Raw genomic sequence first — 16,773 nt, forward strand, 5'->3', positions numbered from 1 at the left:
AGCTGCAATAGGAATGTGGGAAAGGATTGGTGGTTCTACAGATCGCAGTTCATCAGTAGCTGTGTACATGTAGACCGGGTGATGGTATTTAGTTGCAGGAGCTGTGGTGGGTGGTAGTGCAGTCAACTTGGCTGTATGATGGGGTTTTGCCTCAGAGTTTGGTGCAGAGAAGCCCTGTGTGTGACCAGTGCAAGGACAGTGGAAGGCAGTGTGTCCTGTCAGCCTGGTCCTTGGGGCAGGGACATACTGTTGGAAAGCAGCCATTCCTTTGGGTGTCTTGAAGGCACAGTGTGTGCTTGTGGACTGAATGGAAGGGAGGAAGCCTGTGTCTTGAGATCCTTTGACTAGATTGGGAAGATTGATTGCCTCTGGCCTGATGCCATTTTTCAGACCTATGGGTTGACCATTGCAAAGGTACCCTCCAGGGCTGGTTGTGGTTGGTTTTCTGCCAGGTGAGCCTCAGCTGGGAGTGCTGCCAGTGATAGGGTCTGGTCACAATATCAGATGCCTCATAAGGAGGAGCTCAGACCAGGGTGGTAGCTGTTAAGGGAGTGACCTAAGGCCTATGTCCTCATGGCCCCAAAGTCAAAGTGCATATCCTACTGATTGAAGACCTTGGTCTTCTACCTTGGGGTTGCCAGGGGGCTTCAGTTTTGGAGGCTGCAGTGTATAATCACCTGTTATGGTGGTGGGAAACACATGTGCATAATGGGGAGAAACACACACACTATCACACACACAAACAGGTGTGCACAGCCACAGGCAAATAGACACAGTACGAGGCCTCCTATATGTCGAGACTTCCTAGGTGTGTAGAAAGTGTCATGGGTCAGGTATATTCATAAAGATGGAGGTCTGTCATGGAGGCCAAGGAGAAGCAGGCATGTGAGTCGCCTTGTGGAAAGAATGGCGTTGAAATGTCCAGTGATCCTGGGCTCATTTCTCAAGTAGACATTTGATTTCTTCACACTTCTCAGGATCAGTTTCCATGGGACATCCACCATACACTGGCAAGGAAGATGGTCAGTTCTTCTGGGACGCAAAGGCCCTCAGAGTCCTAGAGTCTGAATGGCCTGGATCCATGGTGCACCCCTGCTGGTGGATGGCTCAGGACGGTAAGCATTCCTCTGCCCTGAGTGCTGAGTAGGGGTGTCTTTCGGATTTTAAAACCCACAAGGAGTGGTTTCTCAGCAGGCCTCTGATGGCATGGCGAGTTCCACTCCTAAAGTGAATGGTCTGTGCCCATTGCTCAGTGGCATGGCTCTGGGTTCCGCAGGGTGCCGAAGGTCTTTAAGGTCATCGGCTCGCTCACTGCCCAGCCTGTGGTGTGAAACATCCTGCTTCTTCGCGATGTGCTTGGATCGATGATGAGTCCCCCAAAAAAAACATTCCTTGGAAAAGCTGAACAAAATGAGTGAAAACTCATACCGTCACTCTCATCGGAACTGAGGTCCAGCACATTGAATGGAATTGAAGTGGTCATCAGCGGACCTGGGGCCGTTTCTCAAATGTCATTAGATTTCTTTACACTTCTCAGGAGCAGTTAATCATGAAAGCTCCACCACTTGGTGGGAAGGAAGATGGTCGATTCTTCTGCCCAACGGAGGCCGTGTTGAGTCCTTGATTCGGCGTGCCATGGCATCTGCAGTGCACCCCGTGCTGGTGGGTGGCTCAGGACAGTAAGCATTTCTCTGCCCTATGTGCAGAGGTGTCTTTCAGATTTTGTGATACCCACAAAGAGCTGTTTGTCGCCAGATCACTAATGGCATGGCGAGTTCCACTCCCTGAGTCGGTGTGTGCCCATTGCTCAGTGCATAGCCGTGGCTTCCCCAGGGTGCCGAAGGTCTTTAAGGTCATCAGCTCGCCCACTGCCCAGCCTACAGTGTCAGACATTCTCCCCCTTCAAATGTGCTTGGATCAATGATGAGTCCCCCAAAAAAAACATTCCTTGGAAAAGCTGAACAAAATGAGTGAAAACTCATACCGTCACTCTCATCGGAACTGAGGTCCAGCACGTTGCTTACCCTGGGGACTGTAGGAATGAGGGACAACTTCCACTGTTTCCCAGAGGTTCCACCACCCAGGGCATCCTCTGATGAAAGTCTCGTATAACAGGGACATCGGGAACATTCCCGTTTTGCGAGATTAATGGGTAAGAGCATCATGTGGGGAACCGCTGCTTTGTGATGTCCTGGTGGCTATAGAAGAAGGTGGAAAGGCCCCAGAAGGGAGACCCTGACCTCTTGATGGGCATTTCTGTCCAGTGGACCGGGTCTTTGTTTTCATTGCAAGAACAGCACAAGGCCAAGGCCTCAGGCAGACCTTGGTCTTTCTTTTCAATTATCCGAGGAGAGGGGAGTGCCAAGGCGATGGGGGAAAATGGAGAGCAGTGGGTATCGTGGTAGACAGCCAAAACTTCTTTGGCTGTCCCTGCAGCCAAATCCCAACAGGAATTTTTTCAGTTCCTGAGCCATGAGTTGCCCATGTTGTGGTGGCTGAGCCTGGGCAGGTTGGTACCCCAGAAAAAAGGTGGTGGAGGGCTCACATGGACATGCATGTCATCAGTAGTCTTGGGCTGCCATCTGATCATGATGGACTTTCCATGGATTTCTCTTGTGGATGACAGGTCAGCCAGTGGGGTTTCAAGGGCAGATCCAAGGAGCATGAATGTCAGGCTCTGGCCTGTGGCCCTGGGTCACTTCTGGTCTTCTAAGCAGAGTTGTGGGCTCTACCATTGTGCACCCCTTCCTGGAAATGGTCTCTTGGCCCACCATTGCCAGGTGGCCCCATATGCCATAGCTTGTATGAGCAAATAACTGCTTTGGATCTTCCTTCCAGCATTGAAGGCTTTCAGAGGAATGTGCCCTAGCCCTGGTCCAGAACTCTCCCATGGGTTTCAGTCACACTTGGAGCTGTCCATGGAGGTCCATGTGCATTCCGGGCACTGTGTATTTAATCCCAGGTGCCTTCCATTGAGAGTCCCTTGACTTGAGATTGCTCCAGTCCTCTGCTTGTTGGTGATATTCTGGTGTTGATTTAGCTACTCGCTAGGTGTGACGAACTATTTCAGCTTGTTTAGCCTCAGTGCAGCCAGGACGGCCATGCCATGTTGAAGGGAACATGGATGGCTTAGGAAAATTAGAAAGGATTGGTGGTTCTGTGGCTTGCAGCTCCCTTAGTAGGCACGTGCGTGTAGACGTGGTGGTGGTTGTCACACGGTGTTGACTAGCAGTTGTTGGGGAGCATGGTACTGCATCCAAGGTGGCTGCATGATGTGATGTTGCCTCAGAGGTTGGTGCAAGGAAGGCCTTTGAGTGTGACCCATGCAAGGATGATGGAAGGCAGTGTGCCCTGTCTCCATGGTCCTTGGGGCGTCAGGTAGAGACGTCCTGTGGGAAAAACAGACATTCCTTTCGGGTGTCCTGAGGGCACGGTGCAGGCACATGGACTGAATGGAGGAGAGGAAGCTTGTGTCTTGAAGTCGTTTGCCTAGGTTGGGCAGACCACCTCTGGCCTTGATGCTGAGTTTCAGAGAGATGTACTGGCCATTGGGAAGGTGCCCTCCAGTGCTGGTTGTGGTTCGTTTTGTGCCAAGTGTGCCTTACGTGGGGGTTCTGCTAGAGACAGTGTCTGGTCACGACGTCAATGCCCCTTGAGAAGGAGCTTGTGCTCATGGTAGGGGTGGCGGCTGTTATACGAGGGACCTCGAGCCTGTGTCTACGTGGCCCTGATACCAGAGTTTACATCCTACTGATTGAAGGCCTTGGTCTTGAATTGTCGGGTTGGTGGGGGCTCAGGCCTGGAGGCCACAGACTCTGACTGCACATTGCCATGTTGGGGAAGCCATGTGTTTGGGAAACAGATGTGCATGAGGGAGACACACACACACACACACACACACAGGTGCAAATCGCCACAGACAAATATACATAGCAATGGGTATGTACAGTCATGTTGTCCACACGCAACTCCAAAGTGTGTGCAGAGTGCCACTAGAAAGGTACATTCATGGAGATGGAGGTCACTCATGGAGCCCAGCAGAAGCAAGGTGCGTAAGTTGTCAAAAGAATGGCATTGAAGTTGTGACCAGTGGACCTAGGCCTTTTTTTCAAGCATGCGTTTGATTTCTTTACACTTCTCAGGGGTAGTTGCCATGGGAGGCCTACTGCCTGCTGGAAGGAAGATGGTCGATTCTTGTGAGCCACAAATGCCCTGCAGAGTCCCAGAGTCAGTGCGGCCTGGCTTCCTTGGGGCACGTTGTGCTGGTGGATGGCTCAGGCCGGTAAGCACTCCTGTGCCCCTCGTGCTGAGTGATGCGGTCTTTTGGGTTTCTGAGACCGAGAATGAGCTGTTTCTCACGAGGCCACTAGTGGATGGCGAGGTCCACTTCTAGAGTGGATGGTGTGCCTTTTGCTCTGTGGCATGACTCTGGGTTCTGCAAGGTGCCGAAGGGCTTTAAGGTCATCGGCTCGCCCACTGCCCAGCCTGTGGTGTCAAACATCCTGCCTCTTCAGATGTGCTTGGATTGATGATGAGTCCCCCAAAAAAGCATTCCTTGGAAAAGCTGAACAAATGACCCAGGCCCAGGACCCCACTGTGGGCTCCAGTCAACCATGGGGCTATCCATGGAGATCTATGTGCATTTCAGGCAATGCGTGTGCCATCCCAGGGGTGTTGCCACGGAAAGTCTCTTGCCTTGGGATGCCTCCATGCCTCTGAATCCTGACCATGTTCCAGTGTTGGATTCCGCTACGCCCTATGCATAATGAAACATTTTAGCTCCCTTAGCCAGTTTGAATTCACAGTGCAGCCAGAACATCTATGCCTCTTTCAAGGGCACACGGATGAGTTAGGAAAGCTGGAAAGGATTAGTGGTTCTACAGCTCACAGCTCACTTAGCAGCTGCATGCATGTAGACCTGGTGGTGTTGGTACAGTGTTAGGGTGGGTAGTAGTGCAGTCCCATTGGCTGCATGATGGGTCATTGCTTCTGAGGTCGGTTCAGGGATGCCCTGTGGGTGTGTCCAATATAAGAATGATGACAGGCAGTGTGTCCTGTTAACCTGGTCCTTGGGGCGTCAGGTGGGGATGTCCTGCTAGAAAAGCAGCCATTTCCTCGGCTGTCCTGAGGGCACACTGCAGGCACATGGACTGAGTGAAGTGGAGGAAGCATGTGTCTTGAGGTCCTTTTGCTAGCTTACAAGGCCCGCCTCTGGCCTTGATGCCGAGTTTCAGACTGATGTGCTGGACTTTGCGAAGGTGCCCTCTGGAGCTGGTTGTGGTTGATTTTCTGCCAGGTGCACCTCACTTAAGAGGGCAGCCAGAAACAGTGTCTTGTCACGACATTAGATGCCCCATGAGGAGAAGGAAGAGCGTGTGCTCCCGCCAGAGGTGGTGGCTGTTAGGTGAGGGACCTCTGACCTGTTTACACATGGCCCTCAGGTGAAATTTCACATCCGAGTGATTGAAGGCTGGGGTCTTGAGCCATTAGTTCGCTGGGGGCATCAGGTCTGGAAGCTGCAGATTATAATCGTCCATTGCAGTGTTAGGACACAATGTGCATCAGGGAGACACACACACACATTCAGACTCACACTCCACACACACACTCACACTCACATACACACACACTCAAACCCACTCTCTCTCACACACAGGCACAGACAATGATGGGCTCATAGATGTTGCCGTGCGCACGTGCGGTGGTTCTGGCCACACGTGCTTTTAGATGTCCGCAGAGTGACACAAGTAAGGGATACTCATGGAGGTGGAGGTCAGTCATGGAGGCCAAGGAGAAGAGGCAGGTGAATTGACTTGTGGGAAAGAATAGCATTGAAGTGACCAGTGAACCTGAGCCTGTTTCTCAAGCATGGCTTTGATTTCTTTACACTTCTTAGGGCAGTTGCCATGGATGGCCCACCTCCTGCTGAAAAGGAAGATGGTCGATTCTTCGGTCAGCTTAGGCCCCACGGAGTCCTTGATTTGGCATGGCCTGGCATCTACGGTGCACCCCGTGCTGGCAGGTGGCTCAGGACGGTAAGCATTCCTCTACCTCACATGCTGAGTGAGGGTGGTTTTCTGAGTTCCAAGAGCTGCAAGGAACAGTTTCTCAGCAGGCCATTAATGGCCTGGCGATTCCACTCCTGCAGTGAATGGAATCAGTTGCTCAGTGGCGCGGCTGTGGCTTCCTCAGGGTGCCGAAGGTTTTTAATGTCATCGGCACATCCGCTGCCCAGCCTGTGGTGTCAGACGTCCTGACTCTTGGAATGTGCTTGGATCGTTGATGAGTCCCCAGTAAAAGCATTCCTTAGAAAAACTGAATAAAATGAGTGAAAACTCATACCGTCGTTCTCATCAGAACTGAGGTCCAGCACATTGAATGGATCTGAACTGATGATCAGTGGACCTGGGCCCATTTCTCAAGTGTGCATTTGATTTCTTTACATTTCTTAGGAGCAGTTTTCGTGAGATGTCTACCGCTTGCTGGCAAGGAAGATGATTGATTCTTCTGATCAGTGGAGGCCACGTTGAGTCCTTGATTGGGCATAGCCTGGCATTTTCGGTGCACCCTGTGCTGGTGGGTGGCTCAGGATGGTAAGCATTTCTCTGCCCTGTGTGCAGAGGTGTCTTTCAAATTTCTGAGACCCACGAAGAGCTGTTTGCCAGGAGGCCACTAATGGCATGGCAAGTTCCGCTCCCTGAGTCGATGGTCTGTGCCCGTTGCTCAGTGGTGTGGCTCCAGGTTCCATAGGGTGCTGATGTTCTTTAAGGTCATCGGCTTACCCACTGCCCAGCCTGTGGTGTCAGACGTCCTGCCTCTTCACAATATGCTTGGATCGATGATGAGTCCCCCCAAAAAAGCATTCCTTGGAAAAGCTGAACAAAATGAGTGAAAACTCATACTGTCGCTCTCATCGGAACTGAGGTCTAGCACATTGCCTACCCCGGGGCCCGCAGGAGTGACGGACAACTTCATTGATTCCCATAGGTTCTCCCCCAACCAGGGCATCCACAGGCCAAAGTCTCCCGTTAAATGCGTGTAGGAACATTCCCTCTGTGTGAGGTACATGAGTGGGAGAGTCATGGGGGCATCGGCCACTGTGTGATGGCATTGGTGGCCACGGAAGCAGACAGAAATATCTCAAGTCTAGGGGAGTGTGTGGCTGGCCTGAGTTTGGTGAGCAAAAGGAAGGGAGACCCGGACCTCGCAGCAGGTGTCTCCACACAAAGGACTGGGTGTCAGTTTTGCTACCAAGGAGAGCACGAAGCCCAGGCCTCAGGCAGAACATGGTCTTGATTTTTGGTTAGCTGAGGCCAAGAGAGTGGCAAGGGTGATAAAGGAGAGAGCAGAGCAATGGGTGCCATGGCAGATGGCCAGCGTCTCTTCAGCCCTCCCCCTAGCATTGGTCACAGGGGTCCCCAGCTCAGATTTCTTTGACGCCTGTGTGTGGTGTGCAGGCCTGGGTGGGATGCTATTCCAGAGAAAAGATGCTAGAGGGCTCTCGTGGAAACGAGTGTCATCAACTGCATTGGGCTTTCATTTGGCGTGGATTTCTCTGGTGGATGACAGGTCAGCCAGCGTGGGTCTTTGAGGACATGTCTCTGGGCAAGTGAGTGTTGCGATGGTGTCCATAGTCCTGGGTCACTTCTGGTCTTTCCAGCAGAGTGGTGGGCTCCACCATTGTGCACATCTTCCTGGAAATGGTCTCTTGACCTGCATTGTTGGGTGGCTCCACCTGCTGCAGCTCTTGTGCACAAATGCTGCTCTGTATCATTCCCGTTTTCCAACCCAAAGGTATCCACAGCGATTGTGCCCTGGCCCTGGCCTGGGAGTCTCCTGTGGGCTCCAGTCCTGCATGGGGCTCTCCATGTCCGTGTGCGTTCTGGGCAGTGCATTTGCAATCCCAGGGTGTTGCCACGGAGCATCCTTTGACTTGGCACAACTCCACACCTCTGCGTGTTGGCGGTGTTCCAGTGTTTAACTCCACTACTCCGAGGCATAGCGAAGCATTTCACCTCCCTCGGCTAGCTTGAAGTCACAGTGCAGGTGGGACAGCCACGCCACTGTGAAAGGCACATGGTTGGCACAGGAAAATTGGGGAGGATTGGTGGTTGTACGTCTTGCAGCTCACTTAGTCACTGCATGCATATGGACTTGGTGGTGTTGATGCAGTGTTGACTTGCTGGCATTAGGGTGGGTGGTAGTGCACTCAGTCTGGCTGTGTGATGGGACGTTGTCTGCGACATCAGTGCAGGGAAACTCTGTGGGTGTGTCCAGTGCAAGGATGATGACAGGCTGTGTGTCCTGTCGTGGAGGTTCAGGTGAAGGTGTCCTTGTGGAAAGGCAGCTGTTTTCTTTGGGTGTCCAGAGGGCAGAATGTGGGCACATGGATTGAGTGGAAGGAAGGAAGCATGTGTCGTGAGGTCCTTTGCCTAGGTTGGGAAGACCATCTCTGGCCTCGTGTTTCAGAGCAACGTGCTGGCCGTTGCAAAGGTGCCCTCCAGCTTTGGCGGTGGTTGGTTTTCCTTCAGGTGCACCTCACCTCATCAGGTGCCAGAGACAGTGTCTGGTCACAACATCATATGCCCCGTGAGGAGGACATGTGCTTGTGCCGGGGGTGGTGGCTGTTATGCAAGGTCCTTGGACCTCTTTCCCCATGACCCCAAGGTCAAAGCTCACATCCTGTTGATTGAAGGTGGGGGCCTTGAGCCTTTGATTTTTGTGGGTTGATTCAGGTCTGGAGGCTGCAGACTATGACGGGACACACATGTGCATAAGGGGGACACGCACCCACACAGAGACACTCACACACGTGTATACAGCCACAGGCAAATAGATGCAGCAACAGGTGAATGCAGTTGTTCAGTCACACACACTTACAGGTGTCCACAGAGTGACACGTGCAAGGTGTATTCATGGAGATGGAATTCAGTCGTGGAGTCCAAGGAGAAGCAGGTGTACGAATTGCCCCTTGGGAAGGAATGACGTTGACGTGACCAGTGGACTTGGGCTCATTCCTCAAGCGTGCATTTGATATCCTTACACTTCTCAGGGGCAGTTGCCTTGAGAGGCCCGCCACCTGCTGGCATGACAGATGATTGATTCTTCTGAGCAGTGGAGTCCCCATGGAGTTGTGGAGTCAGTGTGGCCTGGCATCCATGGTGCACCTTGTGCTGGCAGGTGGCTCAGGACAGTAAGCATTTCTCTGCCCCTTGTGCTGAGTGAGGATATCTTTTGGATTTCCATGACATGCAGTGAGCTGTTTCTCAGGAGACCACTGATGGTATGGTGGTTCCACTCATAAAGTGAACATTCTGTGACCATTACTCAGTGGCATAGCTGTGGTTTCCACAGGGTGCCGAAGGTCTGTAAGGTCATCAGCTCGCCCACTGCCCTGCCTGTTTGTCAGACATCCTGCCTCTTCAAATGTGCTTGGATCGATGATGAGTCCAACAAAAAAACATTCCTTGGAAAAGCTGAACAAAATGAGTGAAAACTCATACCGTCGCTCTCTTTGGAACTGAGGTCCAGCACATTGAAGAGAATTGAAATGCTGATCATTGGACCTGGGCCCATTTCTCAAGCACACATTGGATTTCTTTACACTTCTTAGGAGCAGTTGTCATGACAAGTCCATCGCTTGCTGGCAAGGAAGATGGTCGATTCTTCTGACCAACGGAGGCCGCGTTGAGTTCTTGATTCGGTGTGGCCTGACATCTACAATGCACCCTGTGCTGGTGGGTGGCTCAGGATGGTAAGCATTTCTCTGCCCTGCGTGCAGAGGTGTCTTTCAAATTTCTGAGACCTGCAAAGAGCTGTGTCTCAGCAGGCCACTAATGGCATGGCGAGTTCCACTTACTTAGTTAATGGTCTGTGCCCATTGCTCAGTGGCGTGACTCTGGGTTCCACAGGGTGCCAAAGGTCTTTAAGGTCTTTGGCTTACGCACTGCCCAGCCTGTGCTGTTAAAGATCCTGCCTTTTTAAATGTGCTTGGATCGATGATGAGTCCCCCAAAAAAACATTCCTTGGAAAAGCTGAACAAAATGAGTGAGAACTCATACCGTCGCTCTCATCGGAACTGAGGTCCAGCATATTGCCTCCTTCAGGGACTGTAAGAGTGAGGGACAACTTCCACTAGTCCCCAGGGTTCCACCACCCAGGGTATTTACAGCTCAAAGTCTCCCATCATAGACATTCGGAACATTCTCTCTGTGTAACAGAGACTGATGGGAAAGTCGTGGGGATGATCGACCACTCTGTGATGTGTTGGTGGCCGTGGAAATAGGTAGAAATGTCTTGACCTAGGGCAGTGTACAGCTGGCCTTGGCTTGGTGAACGCTCAGGAAGGGTGTCCCATACCTCACGGTGGGTGTCTGTGCACAGCACCGCCTTCTGGTTCCCCTGCTGAGGAGAGCACAAGGCCCAGGCTTCAGGTAGACCTTGGTCTTCATTTTCCGTTAACTGATGACAGAGGAGTTCCAAGGTGATGGAGGAGAGTACAGAGCAATGGGTGTTGCTGCAGATGGTTAAATCCTCTGCAGCCCTCCTTCCAGGGTTGGTCACAGGTGCCCCCTGGCATGGATTTCTTCGCATCCCTGGCCATGAGATGTCCCTGCTACAGTGGCCAAGTCCTGGGCAGGACGGTACCCCAGAGGAAAGGTGGTAGAGGGTTCCTGTGGACATGCATGTCATCAGTGGTCTCGGGCTGCCATTTGGCAGTGATGGGCTTTCCACAGATTTCTCTGGTGGACCACAGGTCAGCCATGGTGGGTCTTTGAGGGCTTGTCTCTGGGCGAGTGAGTGTTGGGGTGGTGTCCTTAGCCCTGGGTCACTTCTGGTCTTCCCAGCAGAGTAGTTGGCTCCACTGTGGTGCACATCTTCCTGGAAATGGTCTCCTGGCCCACATTTTCTGGCAGCCCCACCTGCTGCAGTCCATATGCGCATATACTGCTCTGGTTCCTCTTTGCCACTTGGAAAGCAATTTCCATTCCAAAGGCATCCAGAGGGAATGTGCCCTGGTCCTGGCCCTGGCCCAGGACTCTCTAGTGGGCTCCAGTCACACTTGGGGCCATCCACGGAGGTCTGTGTGCATTCCGGGCAGCACGTGTGCAGTCCCAGGGGCATTGGCCACAGAGAGTCTCTTTGACTTGGGATGCCTCCACGCCTCTGCGTGTTGACAATGTTCCAGTGTTGGATTCTGCTACACCGTAGGCATGATGACGCATTTCAGTTCCCTTAACTGTTTTGAAGTCTCAGAGAAGCCAGGACAGGCATGCCACTTTGAAGGGCACTTGGTTGGCTTAGGAGAGCTGGAAAGGATTGGTGGTTCTATGGCTTGTAGCTCAGGTAGCAGACACTTGCATGAAGACCCGGTGGTGTTGAGGCAGTGTTGACTTGTAGGCATTGTGGTGGGTGGTAGTGCAGTCTGGTTGGCTGTGTGAGGGGGTGTCACCTCAGAGGTCAGTGCAGAGAAGCCCTGTAGATATGTCCAACACAAGAATGATGACAGGCGGTGTGTCCTGTCAACCTGATCCTTGGGGGGGGTCAGGCAGAGACGTCCCATTGGAGAAGCAGCCATTCCCTTTGGGTGTCCTGAGGGCACAGTTTGGGCATAGGGACTGAGTGGAGGGGAGAAAGCCCGTGTTTTGAGGTGGTTTGCCTGGTTAGGAAGACAGCTTCTGGCCTTGATGCCATGTTTCAGACTGATGTGCTGGACTTTGCTAAGGCACCCCTACCCAGCAGTGGTCGTGACTGGTTTTCTGCTATGTGCACCTCACCTGAGATGGTGACCAGAGACAGTGTCAGGTCACGACCTCGGATGTCCCATGACTAGGAGAGTGTGCTCATGCCAGGGGTGGTGGCTGCTAGACAAGGAACCTCCGGCCTATGTTTGCATGGCCTCGAGGTCAAAGTTTACATCCTGCTGAGTAAAGGCCTGGGCCTTGAGCCTTTGAGTTGTGGGGGCGTTCAGCTCTGGAGGCTGCTGACTGTGACTGCACCTGTGGTGGTGGTAAACACATGTGCGTGAGGCAGAGATACATACACAGACAACACTTACTCTCACTCACACACATACAAACACAGGCGTGCACAGCCACAGGCAGATTCAGCAGTGGGTGCATTCTGTCGTTTCGGTCACAGATGCTTCCTAGGTGTCCACAGAGTGACACGGGTCAGGTATATTCATGGTAATGGAGGTTAACGAAAAGCAAGCCTGCAAGTTGCTCTGTGGGAAAGAATGACATTGGAGTGGTGACCAGTGGACCTGGGCTCGTTTCTCAAGCATTAATTTGGTTTCTTTACACTTCTCAGGGGCACTTGCCATGGAGGCCTGCAGTCTGCTGGCAAGGAAGATAGTCGATTTTTCCAAGCAATGAAGGCCCCACGGAGTCCTGGATTTGGTGTGACCTGGCATCCACAGTGCACCCCGTGCTGGTGGACAGCTCAATACGGTAAGCATTCCTCTGCCCCTCATGATGAGTGGCAGTATCGTTTGGGTTTCGGAGACTCAGAAGGAGCAGTTCCTCAGCAGGTCATTAAGGGCATGGCCGAGGTCTTTAAGGTTATCGGCTCACCCGCTGCCCAGCCTGTGCTGTTAAACATCCTGCCTCTTTGAATGTGCTTGGATCAATGATGAGTCCCCCAAAAAAACATTCCTTGGAAAAGCTGAACAAAATGAGTGAAAACTCATACCGTCGCTCTCATCGGAACTGAGGTCCAGCACATTGCCTCCCCCGGGGACTGTAGGAGTGAGGGACAGTTTCCACTGATTCCCATAGGTTCCACCACCGAGAGTGTCCAGTGGGGACCAGTGCACCTGGGCCCATTTCTGATGCATCTGTTTGATTTCTTTACACTTCTCAGGACCCATTGGCATGAGAGGTCCACCGCTTGCTGGCAAGGAAGATGGGCAGTTCTTCTGACCAATGGAGGCCACGTTGAGTCCTTGATTCAGTGTGTCCTGACATCTGCAGTGCCCCCCATGCTGGTGGGTGGCTCAGGACGGTAAGGATTCCTCTGCCTCACGTGCTGAGTGGGGGTGTCTTTGGGATTTCCATGACCTGCAAGGAGCTGTTTCTCAAATAGCATGACGAGTTCCACTCCTAAACTGAATGGTCTGTGCCCATTGCTCAGTGGTGTAGCTCTGGATTCCACATGGTGCCGAAGGTCTTTAAGGTCATCGGCTTGCACACTGCCCAGCCTGTGGTGTCAAACGTTCTGTCTCTTTGAATATGCTTGGATCAATGATGAGTCCTACAAAAAAACATTCCTTGGAAAAGCTGAACACAATGAGTGAAAACTCATACCGTCGTTCTCATCAGAACTGAGGTCCAGCACATTGCCTCCCCCGGGGACTGTAGGAGGGAGGGACAACTTCACTGATTCCTATAGGTTCTGCCACCCAGGGTGTCCAATGGTGACCAGTGGACCTGAGCATGTTTCTCAAGAAGCATTTGATTTATTTACACTTCTCAGGAGCAGTTGCTGTGGAAGGCCCTCAGCCTGCTGGCAAGGAAGATGGTCGATTCTTCCAAGCAATGAAGGCTCCACAGAGTCCTGGTTTTGGTGTGGCCTGGCCTTCACGGTGCACCCCATGCTGGTGGACAACTCAATATGGTAAGCATTCCTCTGACCCTCATGATAAGTGCCGGGTGTCTTTCAGATTTTTGAGACCCACAAGGGGCAATTCCTAAGCAGGCCGTTAAGGGCATGGCCGAGGTCTTTAAGGTCACAGGCTTGCCCACTGCCCAGCCTGTCATGTCAGATATCCTGCCTGTTACAATGTGCTTGGATCGATGATGAGTCCTCCCAAAAAAAACATTCCTTGGAAAAGCTGAACAAAAAGAGTGAAAACTCATACCGTTGCTCTCATCAGAACTGAGGTCCAGCACATTGAAGAGAATTGAAGTGCTGATCATTGGACCTGGGCCCATTTCTCAAGCGCACGTTTGATTTCTTTACTCTTCTCAGGAGCGGTTGTCACGACAGGTCCATTGCTTGCTGGCAAGGAAGATGGTGGATTCTTCTGACCAACAGAGGCTGCGTTGAGTTCTTGATGCGGCATGGCCTGAATCTGCAGTGCACCCCGTGCTGGCAGCTGGCTCAGGATGGTAAGCATCTCTCTTCCCTGTATGCAGAGGTGACTTTCAGATTTCTGAGACCCGCAAAGAGCTGTTTGTCAGGAGGCCACTAATGGTATGGCAAGTTCCACTCCCTGAGTTGATGGTCTGTGCCCATTGCTCAGTGGCACAGCTGTGGGTTCTGCAGGGTGCCAAGGGTCTTTAAGGTCATTGGCTCACCCACTGCCCAACCTGCAGTGTGAAATGTCCTGCCTTTTCGAATGTGCTTGGATCGTTGATGAGTCCCCCATAAAAACATTCCTTGGAAAAGCTGAACAAAATGAGTGAAAACTCATACCGTCGTTCTCATCAGGACTGAGGTCCAGGACAACCCACTCCCTCCCGTGTCGGTCACAGACCCCGCTGCCACCCCAGCAGTTATTTCTTCAACTCCTGAGCTGTGAGATGCTCATGGTGTGGTAGCAGAGGCCCAGGCAGGAAGGTATTCCAGAGAAATGGTGATAGAGGGCTCACATGGACTTGCATGTCGTCAGTGGTCTGGGGCTGTCATTTGGCAGTGATGGGCTTTCCATGGATTTCTCTGGCAGACAACAGCTCAGCCAGCAGGGGTCATTGAGGGCACACTACAGTGAGTTCGAGGGTCAGGCTGACACCCACAGTCCTTTGTCTGGAGGCTGCAGACTGTAACCACCCACTGTGGTGTTGTGACAAACACACACAGAGGCGCACACAGCCACAGGCAGATACATGCAGCAATGGGCACTACGTTCCCGCCACCCATGCTTCAGAGTGGCATAGTCAGGTACATTCATGGAGATGGAGATCAAGCCTGGAGGCCCAGGAGAAGCAGGCATGCGAGTTGCTCCACAGGAGAGTGGTATTGAAGTGGTGACCCCTGGACCTGGACTTATTTCTTAAGTGTGCATTTGATTTCTTTACACTTCTCAGGGGCAGTTGCTGTGGGAGGCACAGTACCTGTTGTAAAGAAGATGGTCAATTCCTCCAAGCAACGAAGGCCACGTGGAGCCCTGGTTTCGGTGCGGCTTGGCATCCACAGTGCACCTGGTGATGATGGGTGGCTCAGGATGGTAAGCATTCCTTCACCCCTCATGCTGAGTGAGGGTGTCTGTGGGATTTTTAAGACACAGGGAGCTGTTTTTCAGGAGACCACTGATGGCATGGCAAGTTTCTGGCCTAGAGTGGATGGTCTGTGCCCATTGCTCAGTGGCGTGGCTCTGGGTTCTGCAGGGTACCAAAGGTCTTTAAGGTCATCAGCTCACCCACTGCCCAGCCTGTGGTGTCAAATGTCCTGCCTCTTCAAATGTGCTTGGATCGATGATGAGTCCCCCATAAAAACATTCCTTGGAAAAGCTGAACAAAATGAGTGAAAGCTCATACCGTCGTTCTCATCAGAACTGAGGTCCAGCACATTGCCTCCACTTTGGCTTATTGTGGTTCATGGGTAACTTTTTCACCTTCCATTAGACTTCACTACCCAGGCAGTGGCATTCAATTTTTGTGGACATTTTGACCATAGTAAAATTCTTTATCATAAATGCATTTGTGAATCATACTTTGGTAGTCCATTACTTTTTCTAGTCTTATTCTTCTTGGTATGAAGTTGGTTTTACCCTTAATGTTAGGTTTTGTTTTTTTGTTGTGCAATTGATTTTTAGCCAGGTTCCGGTCACGAATCACAACCTTTCGCCAACATTTATTTTTTTCATGTTGAGGAAGTACATATTTCATGAATGTTTTTGCTTTTGTTCCGGTCTTGGGCTGACTGGCATGTCACCTCTGTCTTATCCTGAACTGAGTAGTTGTACAAGTTTCCAGCTTTCAGCATCCAGGGCACCAAGTCTTTTGTATGCACATTGCACATATTGAAATCATGGTGTTGATTGGGGTGCTCTATCTATGTCCATGCTCTTTAGTGGCATGATGCACTCCCAGGGTACCCAGAATCCACATGTGCAACTCTGTGTATGTGTTTCTGTGTACACAAACATGTGAAGCCATAGACAGGCAGTTTCCATATGTACCACGGAGGTCTGGATGACATGGCCCTCCTGACCTGTGTACCTCTCTGTCTTTCTGAAGCACACTCATTTCATCTGCACCTCCCTGGTTGCACTGGCTTGGAAGGAAGTCCCTTGTTCAAGAAGGATGGTCTTCATCTTGTGTGATCTTTGGAGATGCCATGAGGCCCCTGGATATACATGGTGTGGGCTCCTTCAGAGCCTTTTGGATTTCTCCTGAATGTAAGTGATTTCTTCTGAAAACATTCTGATTTTCCTCACTTGCAGGGACAAAGACTGTGTCGATTGATGGTGACTTCCATATATACATTTTTTTGGAAAGGTGAACAAAATGAGTGAAAACTCAATACCATCATCCTCATCGACCTGAGGTCCGGCATGCTTCTCCATCAGGGGCTTTATTTAGCGGGACAAAATCTGTTTGTTGTCATGGGCTGCACCAAGGCTTAGAATGTAGTTGTCTTTCAGTGAAGTTGAGTAGCTGGGTATTTTGTACTGCCCTAGCTGAGAGAGGTGTTTGTTGAAGGACTTCCCCTTGAAAACGTGGGGTAGCATCCTGCCAGTGCACAGGAGAAGGTGGACTTACAGGTGCCACAGGAAGGCAGTATCCGGTTGCCCACTACTGCATGGCTGGGTCTGTCCTTGATTCATAC

The 16,773-nt window shown here is 51.6% G+C and overlaps 1 protein-coding gene, 11 non-coding genes and 1 pseudogene across 41 annotated transcripts in view; all 13 read left to right on the plus strand.

The window, feature by feature from the left end:
* LOC105722702 (uncharacterized) overlaps positions 1 to 16,773 on the plus strand; it is an 88,616-nt gene that overhangs the window by 31,345 nt on the left and 40,498 nt on the right. For 17 of the 30 annotated variants that reach the window (XM_064367779.1, XM_064367778.1, XM_064367782.1 and 14 more), the window contains 11 exons: positions 978 to 1,115; positions 1,538 to 1,679; positions 5,897 to 6,035; positions 6,453 to 6,593; positions 9,614 to 9,754; positions 12,313 to 12,452; positions 12,865 to 13,005; positions 13,477 to 13,617; positions 13,972 to 14,111; positions 15,030 to 15,169; positions 16,182 to 16,342. In XM_064367779.1, the coding sequence (XP_064223849.1) occupies positions 12,983 to 13,005; positions 13,477 to 13,617; positions 13,972 to 14,111; positions 15,030 to 15,169; positions 16,182 to 16,340 (603 nt within the window). In that variant the 5' untranslated portion in view covers positions 978 to 1,115; positions 1,538 to 1,679; positions 5,897 to 6,035; ... (2 more) ...; positions 12,313 to 12,452; positions 12,865 to 12,982 and the 3' untranslated portion in view covers positions 16,341 to 16,342. Of the gene's footprint in view, positions 1 to 977; positions 1,116 to 1,537; positions 1,680 to 5,896; positions 6,036 to 6,452; positions 6,594 to 9,613; positions 9,755 to 12,312; positions 12,453 to 12,864; positions 13,006 to 13,476; positions 13,618 to 13,971; positions 14,112 to 15,029; positions 15,170 to 16,181; positions 16,343 to 16,773 lie in introns of those variants that run through there. The other 13 variants (XM_064367795.1, XM_064367794.1, XM_064367796.1 and 10 more) reach the window with 1 other exon arrangement.
* On the plus strand, positions 1,359 to 1,454 carry LOC135271141 (small nucleolar RNA SNORD116). Its single transcript, XR_010339250.1, has one exon. It is a non-coding gene; the product is annotated as a small nucleolar RNA SNORD116 (small nucleolar RNA).
* Positions 1,915 to 2,010, plus strand: LOC135271151 (small nucleolar RNA SNORD116). Its single transcript, XR_010339260.1, has one exon. It is a non-coding gene; the product is annotated as a small nucleolar RNA SNORD116 (small nucleolar RNA).
* On the plus strand, positions 6,274 to 6,368 carry LOC135271166 (small nucleolar RNA SNORD116). Its single transcript, XR_010339271.1, has one exon. It is a non-coding gene; the product is annotated as a small nucleolar RNA SNORD116 (small nucleolar RNA).
* LOC135271158 (small nucleolar RNA SNORD116) lies at positions 6,833 to 6,928 on the plus strand. The gene has a single exon (XR_010339267.1). It is a non-coding gene; the product is annotated as a small nucleolar RNA SNORD116 (small nucleolar RNA).
* Positions 9,435 to 9,529, plus strand: LOC135271149 (small nucleolar RNA SNORD116). The gene has a single exon (XR_010339258.1). It is a non-coding gene; the product is annotated as a small nucleolar RNA SNORD116 (small nucleolar RNA).
* LOC135271139 (small nucleolar RNA SNORD116) lies at positions 9,993 to 10,087 on the plus strand. The gene has a single exon (XR_010339248.1). It is a non-coding gene; the product is annotated as a small nucleolar RNA SNORD116 (small nucleolar RNA).
* LOC135271148 (small nucleolar RNA SNORD116) lies at positions 12,625 to 12,719 on the plus strand. The gene has a single exon (XR_010339257.1). It is a non-coding gene; the product is annotated as a small nucleolar RNA SNORD116 (small nucleolar RNA).
* On the plus strand, positions 13,239 to 13,333 carry LOC135271165 (small nucleolar RNA SNORD116). Its single transcript, XR_010339270.1, has one exon. It is a non-coding gene; the product is annotated as a small nucleolar RNA SNORD116 (small nucleolar RNA).
* Positions 13,791 to 13,887, plus strand: LOC135271161 (small nucleolar RNA SNORD116; annotated as a pseudogene).
* On the plus strand, positions 14,350 to 14,444 carry LOC135271156 (small nucleolar RNA SNORD116). Its single transcript, XR_010339265.1, has one exon. It is a non-coding gene; the product is annotated as a small nucleolar RNA SNORD116 (small nucleolar RNA).
* LOC135271150 (small nucleolar RNA SNORD116) lies at positions 15,411 to 15,505 on the plus strand. Its single transcript, XR_010339259.1, has one exon. It is a non-coding gene; the product is annotated as a small nucleolar RNA SNORD116 (small nucleolar RNA).
* LOC135271168 (small nucleolar RNA SNORD116) lies at positions 16,403 to 16,495 on the plus strand. The gene has a single exon (XR_010339273.1). It is a non-coding gene; the product is annotated as a small nucleolar RNA SNORD116 (small nucleolar RNA).

This window comes from Aotus nancymaae, unplaced genomic scaffold, assembly GCF_030222135.1.
Source record: "Aotus nancymaae isolate 86718 unplaced genomic scaffold, 86718_ANA_hifiasm-v0.15.2.pri h1tg000075l, whole genome shotgun sequence".
Taxonomy (NCBI): domain Eukaryota; kingdom Metazoa; phylum Chordata; class Mammalia; order Primates; family Aotidae; genus Aotus; species Aotus nancymaae.